Source organism: Saimiri boliviensis, chromosome 10 (assembly GCF_048565385.1).
Source record: "Saimiri boliviensis isolate mSaiBol1 chromosome 10, mSaiBol1.pri, whole genome shotgun sequence".
NCBI lineage: Eukaryota > Metazoa > Chordata > Mammalia > Primates > Cebidae > Saimiri > Saimiri boliviensis.
This window is the reverse complement of record NC_133458.1, coordinates 7795595-7809003: the sequence shown is the minus strand read 5'-3', so window position 1 is coordinate 7809003 and position 13409 is coordinate 7795595. Positions and strand designations below refer to the sequence as shown.

The 13409-nt window shown below is 53.9% G+C and overlaps 1 protein-coding gene across 2 annotated transcripts in view; it reads right to left on the bottom strand.

Annotated features, from left to right (window-relative positions):
* Positions 1-12939, bottom strand: part of SMARCD3 (SWI/SNF related BAF chromatin remodeling complex subunit D3) — a 39444-nt gene extending 26505 nt beyond the window's left edge. The window contains exons 1-2 of one of the 2 annotated variants that reach the window (XM_039472545.2): positions 12832-12939; positions 10887-11025 (exon numbers count right to left, since the gene is read on the bottom strand). In XM_039472545.2, the coding sequence (XP_039328479.1) occupies positions 10887-10925 (39 nt within the window). In that variant the 5' untranslated portion in view covers positions 10926-11025; positions 12832-12939. The remainder of the gene's footprint in view (positions 1-10886; positions 11026-12831) is intronic. The other variant, XM_074378908.1, reaches the window with a different exon arrangement.
* Between the last annotated feature and the right edge of the window lie 470 nt (positions 12940-13409).

Below are 13409 nucleotides of genomic sequence, written 5' to 3'. Positions count from 1 at the left end.
GTAAGATCCATCTCCACATTCTGATGGCACCTGTCACAGTCCCCCTGTGGGTTAAACTGTGTCCCCCAAAATTCATATGTTGCAGTCCTAACCCCTAATATCTCAGAATGTGACCTTATTTGGAGATAGGGTCCTACAGAGTTAATCAAGTTAAAATGAGGTCATTAGGGTGGGTCCTCATCCAGTAGGACTGGTGTCCTTACAAGAAAAGGAAATTTGGGCGCAGAGGCTTGCACAGAGAGATGATGATGTGAAGAGACAGAAAGAGAGGATGCTCAACTTCTAGCTCAGGAGAGGGGCCTGAGACAGATCCCTCCCTCACAGCCTTCAGAAGGAACCCACCCCGCTGACACCTTGATTTCAGACTTCCAGCCTCTCACACTATGACCAGGAATCTCTGTTGTTTAAGCTGCCAGGTCTGTGGCATTTTGTTGGGGTGGCCCTTGTGACCCAACACCCCCACAGCTCTGCTCTTCAGGACCTCCAGGGTGGCTGTCATGAGACCTGCTTGCCAGTCCACCCACCACCCGGGACTCCCCTCAGAACATCCTCTGGTTTGCCCGGAGCCACTGAAAGCAACGCCTCTGAGCAGGGTGCAAAGCCCAGGGCAGAACCTGAGCCAGAAGGCCTGAGTTTGAGCGTTTCTTCCACCATCCATTGACAGGAGCATAAACTTGTCAAGTCACATTAACCTCTTTGATCTCAGTCTCTTTATCTTTAAAGTGGGTGTTTATCATCTTACCTCTCTGACTGGGTTATTGTGAATAGCAAAATAGTAATGATTTGCCATATTCTCTTTAAGTCACAGAGTACTGAATAAAGTCATCATGGCCATTAATTTATCACTCTTGGTAATCACCCATTGCACTATGGATTTGAATTGACCTTACTGTCAATTTAAGTCTATTTATTTATTTATTTATTTATTTAGAGGTGGAATTTCGCTCTTGTTACCCAGGCTGGAGTGCAATGGCGCGATCTTGGCTCACCACAACCTCCACCTCCTGGGTTCAAACCATTCTCCTGCCTCAGCCTCCTGAGTAGCTAGGACTACAGGCGTGCACCACCATGCCCAGCTAATTTTTGTATTTTTAGTAGAGACAGGGTTTCACTATGTTGACCAGGATGGTCTCGATCTCTTGACCTCGTGATCCACCCACCTCGGCCTCCCAAAGTGCTGGGATTATAGGCGTGAGCCACCGCGCCCGACCTCTTTTTTTATTTCTTGAGATACAGTCTCACTCTGTTGCCCAGGCTGGAGTGCGGTGGTGCGGTCTCTGCTCACTGCAACCTCTGCCTTCTGGGTTCAAGCAATTCTCATGCCACAGCCTCCCAAGAAGCTGGGATTACAGGCACATGCCACCATGCCCAGCTACTTTTTGTATTTTTAGTAAAGACAGGGTTTCACCATGTTGGCCAGGCTGGTCTCGAACTCCTGACCTCAAATGATCTGCCCACCTCGGCCTCCCAAAGTTATGGGATTACAGAAACGAGCCACTGCGCCCAGCCAATTTTTCTTCTGCTCTGTGCAAAACATGTCTCCCTGTCCCCTACTTGTAAAGTTGCCTTTTTGTCTCAAGAATGGACACTTAATGTTTATTCCTGTTAATATTCATCTTCTAAGAATTAGCCCATAATTCTTAGAAGGTGAATGTCGACAGCTTTTGAATATTAATTCTGTTATCCAAAATATTCACCATCTTTTCTGGCTGTGTGTCATTCATAAATCCAGTGAGTGTGACCATCAATCTGCATCTAAATCTTTGCTGAATGTGTTGAGAAAGGGACCAGAAGCAAGACAAGGCTCTCTCCAGACTAATGTACACCCTCTGGGGCTTAGTCTTTCTTCAATTCTTAGCAAATTTGCCCAATTATAGTAACATCCAGCCAGCAATGTGTTAGTGTGTCATGTCAGTAACTTAACATCAGCCACTGTGGGAGCATTATTGTTATTATCTTTCAAGACAGGGTCTGGCTGTCACCTAGGCTGGAGTACAGTGGTGTGATCATGGCTTATTGCAGCATGGACCTCCTGGGCTCAGGCCATCTTCCTGCCTCAGCCTCCTGAGTGGCTGAGACTATAGTTGCATGCCACCATGCCCGGCTAACTTTTCAAATTTTTTCTAAAAATGAGGTGTTGCTTTGTTGCCCAGGCTGGTCTTGAACTCTTGGCGTTAAGCGAGCCTCCCACAGTGGCCTCCCAAAGTGCTGGGATTACAGGCTTCAGCCACTGCACCCAGCTAGTGGGAAGTGTTTAGACTACAGGAACTGGCGAACAATACAAATCGGAGCTCTGCTCCTGCTCCCCATCCTGCCAAGAGCCAGTTGTTAAACATTTATCAGCACACCACTGCATCCAGCCCACGTTTATGTATCATACCCTAAAGATACAGGGAAACACTTTGTCAAACACCTCCAAATTAACACATAGAGTTTCATGCAGCTTAGCCTACAAAATGGTTCAACATGCATTATCCAATTTGGTTCTCTACACACTCCAGGAAGCCGAACGGATGACTATTACTACATCCATTTTAAAGACAGGAACACAAGGCACAGAGTTCTTTAAAGACTGACTCAGAGCTGGAGAGCGAGTTGGTGTCAAAAGCGAGGCTCAAACTCCTGTTTTCTGATCATAAGGTCCACGTTCTTTTTGAGTCACTACCTGACTGCTCCCCCATTGGTTATCAAATGTACCCCAAAGTCCTCAGGGGTTAATACTCTGGGTTTAAGGCACAGACAAGTTGAGAGGGATTCTACAACAGCCCTGCCCTTCCCATTAGCAGCCTTCATGAGGATTTATGAGTGCTGCTTCTCAAACTGGGATTCGGATCTGTTCTGGCGGGAGGGTCCTCAGGTTTTTGAAAAGACTCCGCATTTGTTTATAATTTCATTGTTGACAAGAAACCAACTAAAGTGATAGCAGCCCAGGTGCAGTGACTTGAGGCTGTAATTCCAGCACTCTGGGAGGCTGAGGTAGGCAGATTGCTTGAGCTCAGGAGTTTGAGACCTGACTGGGCAACATAGCAAGATTCCTCTCTATTAAAATCCAAAAATATTAGCCAGGTGTTGTGGTACACACTTATAGTCCAGGTACTTGGGGCACTGAGGTGAGAGGACTGCTTGAGTCTGGGAGGTCGAGGCTGTAGTGAGCCATGATTGCACCACTGCACTCCAGCCTGGGCGACGGAGCTGAGATCCTGTCTCATATACAAATAAATAAACAAACAAATAAATAAGTGACAGCAATTGTTAATGCAGTGTTTCTCAAACTCGGGCCCCTGAGTTCTCAGTGAAAAATGCTGGTTTGTTTTCTGAGCTGGGGGATAGAAGGGAGGGCAGGGTACAAGTGGCAGGCAAGTCAAGCTTAAGGTGGGTGCCGTGCGCTGGGCGGGTCACAGGTTTAGCTGAGCCACGCTGTGTCCTAAACACTTAAACTTAGGCACCAACGTTAAAGATTGGGAGATTTCGCATACAAGCCAGATTTCCAGAATCTGTTAAAAACTGAGAAACTTGGCAAGACCAGAGCACCAGTCCACTTAGAGACAATCAGGTGGAAGTGGGGAGAGGCTTTCCCTTTGCAGAGGGGCAAGAGCCCTCCGACCGGCGTGTCTCCTCCCCATTCCGTTTTAAGGGTTGCAAACTCAAAGGACCCTAGGGACACAGGAGTGAAGGTTGATGAGTGGAACAGGCTGTGTGTGAGATGATCAATGGCCTTTGACCTTGAGACTCAGTGCTGGGGACAAAAGAGGAGGGGCTGGGTTGAGACCTTGAATAAAGCAGTGGCTGTCTTGTCCCTGTGAGGTCCCCTGAATTTTGGGCACAGCAAATGTCTGAGGGCTAAATGTGGTGGAGAGACCCCCAGCTGGGATTCTTGCCTTGACCACTGGGAAAGTTCCTTCATGCCCTGTGCCTCAGTTTCCTTATCTGGAGTGATGATGATTACAACGCTTGCCTCATAGTGTTATGGTTAGGATAAATTAAACCATGTAAAATTCTTTTTTTTTTTTTTTTTTTTTTCTAATGTAGAGATGGGGTCTTGCTTTGTTGCTCAGGCTGGTCTTGAACTCCTGGCTTCAGGAGATCCTCCTGCCTTGGCCTCCCAAAGTGCTGAGATTACAGGCATGAACCACTGCGCCCAGGCTAAAATTCTTGAAATAGTTATCAAAACCCACAATGAGCCCTCAGCTCTACAGGCTGCTATTACTCTGCCTGCAGCCACTTTACTCTTTCGTTTCCTGCAGGTCACCATGTTTGTGGCAGCTGCTCTTGAATCTCAGGTTGGGGCTGTGATGGTGGGTGGCAGCGGGAGACATCCCTGTCCACTGAATGGATACACCTTCAAAAGTGTCTCAAAGACAGACTTTTTTCTGAAGGAAGAAGCCTGGGTAAGATGCAAGTGAGGTGATGGTGAAGGGGGAGTTACAGGGGAAACTGAGGCAGGAAAACAGAAAAGCACAGTGCTGCTTCCTGCTGGGAAGAGTGGAGTAGAAGCTGTAGGCCTGAAGCTGGAGCTCAGCTTCCCCTGCATCTACTTAGGTTTCCACAGGGGTCATCTTCCCACTCCCGGACACCTCCTTCAAGCCCACCGACCATCAAGGCTCCTGCTGTGGATTCAGCTGCCGGCCCACACTGAGCCATCTCAGGGACCACAGGGCTCCATCCTGGACCCTGCTGGCTCACCTTTTTTTTTTTCCAATTAAAAACTTTATAATGGCCAGGCGCGGTGGCTCACACCTGTAATCCCAGCACTTTGGGAGGCCGAGGCAGATGGATCACAAGGTCAAGAGATCAAGACCATCCTGGTCAACATGGTGAAACCCCATCTCTACTAAAAATACACACACACACAAAAATTAGCTGGGCATGGTGGCACGTGCCTGTAATCCCAGCTACTTAGGAGGCTGAGGCAGGAGAATTGCTTGAACCCAGGAGGCGGAGGTTGTAGTGAGCCGAGATCGTGCCATTGCACTCCAGCCTGGGTAACAAGAGTGAAACTCCGTCTCAAAAAAAATGAAAGGCAAAGAAGAAATGCCTCTCACACCTGTAGACTGCACCAGGCTGGATGGGAGCTGCAGGCTGGAATGATGGGCTAAAGCTAAGCTAGCTCCATGTTGGGGCTCACAGATATGGAACAGGAAAAACAGACTTCTGGGTGGTGGCCAGTGGCATATGCAGGCAGCATGAATGGCAGGCTGGGACCTGCAGCCAAGGAAGGCATCGGTGGCATTAGATGGTGCTCGGGGACCACAGATGACACCTGGAGCAGGGACAGAGCTCAGCATCCCATCTGAAGCCTTGTAGGGGCAAGGGGCACTGATGAATACAGGCATTGTGCAGAAGGTCAGGCATCACCCTTGCTTCTTTTTTTTTTTTTGAGACGGAGTTTTGCTCTCATTACCCAGGCTGGAGTGCAATGGCGCGATCTCGGTTCACCGCAACCTCCGCCTCCTGGGCTCAGGCAATTCTCCTGCCTCAGCCTCCTGAGTAGCTGGGATTACAGGCACGTGCCACCATGCCCAGCTAATTTTTTTGTATTTTTAGTAGAGACGGGGTTTCACCATGTTGACCAGGATGGTCTCGATCTCTTGACCTCGTGATCCACCCGCCTCGGCCTCCCAAAGTGCTGGGATTACAGGCTTGAGCCACCGCGCCCGGCCTACCCTTGCTTCTTTATAGAAGGCCAGAATGTCCCATTCTACAGATGAGACATGTCACTCAGAAAACTGAGTACCCTTTCCCCATCTGCCTGGCTGGACAGGGAGAGCTCACCTCCTAGCACAGGCCCGGGTGGCTCCAAGCATACGCCACAGCCTCTCCAGTGCTCCCCAGGGGTGCACAGGGTTGGCGAATATTTGAAGGGGCCAGAGCTGGAGTTTCCAGGAGGAGACGCAGGGCATATGGGAAAACTGCCTCCAAATGCTGAAACGCGGTATCAGATGGCTTAGAGAGAGAAAGGGGTTTCTCCCTGCAACTCCAAAAGGCAAAACCATGGTCAGAGGGAGTGACACTCTCCCTCACCAGAGGAGTAAGTGAAGGGGAATGAGCATGGAGCACTTCTCCCACCACAGTTATAGGAGCTGCTGGGCACAGGGCATGGGGCAGCTCAGGTGACAGCAGGACAAGGCTGGCAGGCAGGGAAGGCTCACCCTTGCATCATGGTGGTGTAGAGAGGGTGAGGCTGACAGCACCAAGAGTCATTGGGGGTTCATTTTAGAATCAGCCATGGAGCTGGGAAGCTACCCTCTCTCTGCCCACTGCCTCACACAATTTGCTCATTCAGTCAAGAAATACTTCTCTGCACTGTGTGGAACAAGACAGATACAGCCCATGCCTTTATGGAGCCCTGCAACTCAGTCTTAGACTCTCTGGTAGGTGCGGCAAGACAAAGAGAGTGGGTGGGCTGGGAGAAAGACCCCCTGGAAGACGTGAAACATAAGTGGGGACTTCAAGGATGAGGGCAATTAGCCAGGTGAGGGGAGCTGGGAAGGGTGTCGGAGGTGAAGGGAACAGCATGTGTGAGGACCCTGAGTGAGGGCATAAGAATGAAGCCACGAGGAAGTGGAAGGCTGAACAAATCAGATTTGTGTTTAGGAAGCTCGTTCTGGCTCCTGTGCTGGGTTGGGGTCTGATGCAGGCAGGGGCAAGGCTGGGTATGTGGCACCTAGATAGGGGCAGAAGACAACTGCGCATGGACTAGGGCTGTGACGTGGGAGTCAGAAGTGGATGGACTTGATGCTTATCTAGGAAATAAAATCAAATAAAAGGATGTGGCAGTTGTTTCGATGGAGAGATAAGAAAGGGGTGGACTTGAGCCTTGATGTCACTGTCCAGCAATGTGTCCCATCCACCCCGCTGCTGACGGGCCCTACTCCCTCATCTTTACATGTTCACAAGGAAACATCTAACTTACTCCCCAGGAGAGGAGATGCTGGAATGACCCGAGCGCTCACCCCTGCCGCTTCTTCCCCGTGGGAGGAGGCTGTGTCCGATGAGGTGGCAAGGGCTGTACCAGCCGGACAATCCCTCTCCCAGGTGGCTGGGGTGAGGTACTGAAGGCAAGGCTGCTTTCCTGTGGCCAGTGCTCCCCTTCTGGGCTAGTCTGTTGCAGGACACAGATTATCTCCTTCTGTGCCCATGCCCAGGTAAGCAAACCCCGGTTAGGGAACAGGACCTGTCTCCTACACTTGGGTCTCAGGTTCAAGCCTCTCTTCAGTTCAGCTTTCCCTGCCCTTAAGTTAACTGATGCCTGTGCCTCTTTTTCCACCGGTTCAGAACCTGTGGGGAAAGACCAGGACTGGTCCCTCCTCATACCCAAACTCACCTGTGGGGCTTATGTGCTGAAGGAGCTCTTTATCAGGATATTACCCCTACCTGGAGAATGTCACTCTGTACTTAATTTCCAACTTTAAATATACCTTCCTGCTGCCTGCTATTTATCAGAAACATTGTTGTAAATATCAACATAGAGAGTATTTCCTGGCTGGGCTCCATGGCTCGTGCCTATAATCCCAGCACTTTGGGAGGCTGAAATGGGAGGATTGCTTGAGCCCAGGAGTTCCAGACCAGGCTAGGAAATACAGTGAGACCTTATCACTACTAAAATAAAAACAAAACAAACAAAAGCCAGGGGGCATTGCAGCTTGAGCTTGTAGTCCCAGTTGCTCAGTAAGCTAAAGCAGGAGGATCGCCTGAGCCCAGAAGTTACAGGCTACAGTGAGCCATGATCACACTACTGTACTCCAGCCTGAGCAACAGTGTGAGACCCTGTCTCTTACAAAAGAGAAAGACAGGAGTATTTCATGAAGGTGGTAGTGCATTCCTCTAGTTGCTCTGAATGTTATGTTTGGATTAAGCAATATTACCAATATGTTTATGGCCGAGCAGTACTGTGTTGGTCTTTGCCTTAGCCCTAGGAAGCCATTGTGACATTGTTGAGGACACTGTGTAACTCTTTCACTTAGTATCCCCTTCATTTCCTCATACAGGAGAGACGTCCCCGGGGCTTGGGACCAGAAATCACAGTGATTTGAGCAAGTCATTTGATTTGTATCTCATGCACAGTAGAAATCATGTAACTGCTTGCTTCTCTGAGGGGATCACGGTCTCCAGGCCTCATGGTTTGCATTTGATGCAGTAACTGCATCCTTGGTGACATCATGCTCTCCCTCCTCTATCTCTTCCCTCTGTCTCAGTTTCCTCACTACATGTATCTTTGCAAACTACCTGAAACTGAGGTGGAACGTAAGAACACCTCCCTGCGTCTTCCTCTCCCTCCCTCCCGGCACAGTGCTCCTCATTCAGGGCATTTTCCCAGAATGCTCTTCGGTCTGGGAAAAAGGTTCACATGGGAGATGGTCCAAGTTTGTAAGTTCCAGTAGGAGGCCGGTGTGGGGCACACGCTCACGAGGCACATTCTCAAATCCCTGGAAGTAAGTGTAGGGTGCCAAGAATTGGTGTCGCAGTTTGGAAACTCAATAAACAGAATGTGCTATCCCAAAAGGTGGGCCTGGCTGAAATGATCAGCCCTCCTCTATGATCCCTGATAAGTCACCAAGGATTCCCATACTCTCATTAGCAAGGAGCACAGTGGAGGTGGGGGGGACACAGCTATACTCCCTACGAGATGTCCCTCAGCCGAGTGCCCGTCAAAAGCAGGCAGTGGCCTCAGCTTGGCCCCTCTGGTACAGCAATTCCAGATGGCTGGGAGTCCAGCCACAGCTGAGGGAAGCCCACTCACCTCCAATGGGCAGCTCAGCCTCCTCCTGGTGACACCTCTAGCTCATTCCTCCGCCAGTTAATTCTCCCTAATGATGCGCACTCACTTGCAATCACACTGCCAGCGTGGGGTGAGGACCGACGCCTAGATACCACACCAGGGCCTGTCACCATCTAAATGCCCGAGTGCCTGGCTGCCAAGAGCCTGCAGCGCACACCACCGGCTGCCTGTTAATGTGACTCCAAAATAAAATGCCAAACCTCTCCCACCTTGTCACTCTTGGAGCTGGGGCTTCTGACTCATGGCCAGGGCCATTCTGGGGCCGGGTGTCACTAGGATGGACCAAGTCCAATCTTCACAGGCCTCCCCTGCCCTCCGCCCCTGTGCCCATCCTGCAGCGACCCTTCAGGAGAGGTCTGGAACAGCCCAGGGCTCCCACCAACTGCTGCTGGGGAGCCCTTTAGGGCCTAGCTCAGTGCACGTCAAGTATTAGGAGGACTCTCCACGTGGGGGCCACCTCAGGTGTACCCCCCAGAGAGCTTAGCTGCCTCCCATCAGCCTGCCCCCAATTCAACCTGGCCTCTGCCCTCAGATACCCCAGAACTGTAGAGTGCTTGGTTTCATATACCAGTTCACACATTTGCTTTATGAATTTCAGCTAAAAAACCAACCACCACAAACTGAGAAACCAGTCCCCAGTTCACCTCAGGTGCTAGGGAGGTGGTTGGAGGCTTTGACTTTCCTGCAGGTGGTCAGGGGCTTCAGGTGTGGGGCTGGGCATGCCGGCACCAGGCGTGTTTCCTTGGTGATGGTACCAGGTGACTGGCACCTGCTGCTGCCCTGAGTGGCTTGGATCCTCTGGGCCAGCCCAGCTTCCCCAGCAGCCAGAGTCCTGCCCCATTTTCCTCTGGGCCCGGACCTCGCTGGGAGAGCAGCGGCACTGGAGGACTTTGGAAGGGAACAGCACCGTCCCTAGCCTTCAGTGCAGCCCGGCAGGAGGATGAGTTCCTCTGCCCTCTTCTGAGGAAGAAGCAGAGAACTCACTCCCATTCCGCCCACAGCCCCAGACCTCCCCAAACCCCAGTGACCTCAGAGCCATTTCCAGTTGCACCTTTCCAGAACTTTCCTGATGTCTCCCTCCTCAGTGTCCCGAGGCCTGTGTGTCCTGCAGCCCTTTCTGCCAGATTGCCAAGGCTGCTCTCCAAGGCAGCAGGCCCTGAGGACAGGGACTGGGCTCCCCATGCCGTGAGGACCTGACAGCACCCACCCGATTGCCAAGTGATGCCCACCGCTGTGGCCAGCCAGGGTGACAATGGGTGGGGCTGGACAGACAGAGCTCAGATCAGACTTCAGCTCCCATCTGTTTCCATGCAGGGTGGGGCTCTGGGGCAGGTGGCTTTTCTGCTCAGAGCCTCAGTGTGTCCTTTCGAACAAGTGGGGACTGATATGGGACCAGCAGACCATCTCCCTCTCACTCTTTGGGGAGGAGGCTTAGGAGGCTTAGGAGGGTCCTACAAGCAAACAACCGCCCCAGAGTGCATCAGAGCTAGCTGTCTGCCTAGGGCAGGGCAGGGCTGGCTCCCACCGCAGGCTGCGCCATAGACGGCTGCCACAAGCAGAACCCTGCTGGGGCCCTGCAGGGCTTTTAGAAGTTTGCACAGCATGTCTAGGGATAGGTTTCTGAGCCCAAGTTGTGCCAAGGAATCAGCAGGTTCCTTCCAGCTCTCGGAGAGCATGTGGTGTGTGTGCGTGTGAGCGTGTGCACGTATGTGCATGCTTCTGCATGTGCACAGTGAGAGGAGATGGGGTGTTGTTTGGGTGTCTGGCTGAGGAGGAAGTGGAGCACGCCAGAGCCCAGACCATGCTCACATGAACCCAACACATGGTTTCAGGCTAGCTTTCCCTGGCTCAGAATGGCTTTGGGACACCAGGAGGTGAGAGGACACGCAGCAAAAGGGATGTGGGATGGAGGAAAGGACATGAATGACAGGTGCCAGCCCGGGTGGGCAGAAGGACAGAGAGGCACTGCCATGGGCACTGAGGAGTCCAGCTGGGGGCAGAAATGCTAGGAGGGGGCACACAGCCGGGGCAGGGGCCGAGGGCTGGCTGACTCTCCGTGGGGCCCCAGAGCTCCTGCTCCTGGGCTGGTGGGGGAGGAAGCACCTACCTGTACCGAAGTGGGTGGGTGCTGAAGACCTGGAGTCATAGATGGCAGGGTGCTGCACCTGGAGAGTCATCCAGTGCCCCCTCGGTGCCTGGGACCAGAGCCCACTGCGCCTGCAGCACCAAGGGCCATTTCTGAGGATCTGAAAGGAGAGGCCAGACCCTGAGCCCCAAGGCAGATTCAAGGAGGCCTGGGAAGGCTGGGAAGGAGCCAAACTCCGCAGCGCGGAGGTCTGCGGAAGAGCCGGCACTGTGCAGAAAGGGGCTGGGATGGAGACAACCAGCACGGGCCAGCTGGGGCTGGGGCGGCTTGAGGCAGGGTGTGGATGGGAGCGGTGTGTGTGGGAAGCAGATGGAGACCGGCCCTAGGGTCCTGCAGGACAAAGAACTTGAAAGACAGAGCAGGGACTCAAGGCAGACCCCAAGCCCTGACTGGAGTGGCCAGTTTTGGGGGTGTGGCAACGGGTGGAGGGAGAGAGCTGGGCATTGGAGGCAAGACCAGAGGGCAGGTCAAGACTGTAACTGGGATGGCCCCGGAGCCCGGGAGCAGGAGAGACTCCAGGGGTGGTAGCAGGCAGTCAGGCTGCTCCGTGACCAAGGCTGGCCTACGCACCCCCGTGCTGGTCCCTGCTAGTGCTGCCCTGTCCTGTCCTCCCAGATTCGTTCCCTTCTGGAAGAGCAGGAAGGCCTCCAGCTGGGGTCAGGACCCAACTTCTGAACTGAAGTCCCTGGACAGACAGTGGGCCATGGGAGCTCAGAAGAGGGCAGTGCTGTAGGTGTGGGGGGTGGGTGACAGGGTGAGGCTTGAGAGTGGCTCAGGATCCGGTGAAGCCATGTGAGCAAAAGGGGCTGCTGCCCATGGGTTAACCCTGAGCAGGGTTGGGAGGAAAGGGGATGAGGAGGGAAGAGGCTGGAGACGGGGAGTGCTGGGGATAGGGGAGCTGGTGGGGTCTGGGAGACAGAGCAGAGGGGAGGATGAGGAGAGGAGGATGCGGTAGAGGAGGGGTTACCAGTCCAGGGTTGGGGGGGATGTGCCCTGCAAGAAGGTAGGGGACAGAGGGACAACATGAATCAGAGAGGGGCATCCAGGGAAGACTGTGGCAAGTGGAGACAGGGAAGGTGCCAGGCAGGGGAATGATGGGAAGGTGCTAGGTAGGGGAAGGAGGGAGAGGATGCCAGGCAGGGGAGGGAGGGAAGGTGCCAGACAGGGGGAGTAGGAAGCAGAGCATGCCAGGCAGGAGCAGGTTGGGAAAGTGCTCGGCAGGGGGGAGGTGACAGGCAATGGGAGGAGGTGGTGCCAGACAGAGAGGGAGGAGGGGAAGGTGCCAGGCAGGAGGGTGCCAGACGAGGGAAGGAGGGGATGCAGGTGGAGGGAGGATAGGAAGGTACCGGAGAGGAAAGGAGGGGAAGATGCCAGGCAGAGCTGGGGAGGCGGTGGTGTCACAGAGGGGCTGAATGGGAGTCTGCCAGTCAGGGACGAGGTGCAAGGAAGGGGTAGGAGGAAGAGGTACCAGGTTGGGGTGGGGGTGGAGGGAGGTGCCAGGCGGGAGGACGGAAAGAGTCGGGAGTGGGGGAGATACCTGGAAAGGAGGAGGGAAGGAAGATGCCAGGAAGGGAGAAGGGGATGCCAGGTAGGGAGGAGGGGAAGTGCCAGGTGAGGGGAAGGTGCCAGGCAGGAGAAGGAGGGGGGGATGCCTGGCAGGGGGAGAAGGGGGATGCCAGGCAGGGAGGAGAAGGGATGCCAGGCAGGAGGAGGAGGGGGATGCCAGGCAGGGAGGAGAAGGGATGCCAGGCAGGAGGAGGAGGGGGATGCCAGGCAGGGGGAGGAGGAGGATGCCAACAGAGGCGAGCGGATACTGCCAGGCAGGGAAGGCGGGGGCGCTGGCGCAGCGCGGCCGGGAGGCGCCTTAGCCAAGGGCCGTGGGGGCCGCGCGGCGCGGGTCGCTCACCTGCTCCCCCGGGACCCCGGCCCGGAGCGCGGCCGCCCGCTCCCCGCTCGGCGCTCAGCTCGGCCCGGCGCCTGCGCCGCTGCAGCCCGGAGCGGGGGAGGCGCAGGGAGCGTCTGCAAAGAGCGAGGAGCTTAATAATGAGTTAGGGACCGGAGCAGGAAGCGTCGCCCCATCCAGCAGTCGGTGTGCTCGCCAGCTCGGAGCCCGGCGGCGGACCCTGGCCAGACCCTTTGTGATCTTCAGCCTGTACACAGACGTGTCGTAGGTCTGCTTGCATCTGCACGCCCACGAGTCACACACGCAGTCAGCATCCTGTGTGGCCGCAGACATCACTTACACTAGGACCACACACGCACATGCATGCGGGTGCGCACACACAGGCATACACACAGATGTGCTCACACACAGATTCAGTCAGATCATCCTATGCAGCTGCAGACATTACCCAGACGAGGTCCCGCACGCCCTTGTACACACTCTCCCACACCCTGGGAGGCTCTGGGTCCATCAAGCCTCAGGGCCATGTTCTCATTAAGGCCAATCTTTTCCTTTTATGCCCTCAACACTTTGGAGAAGCC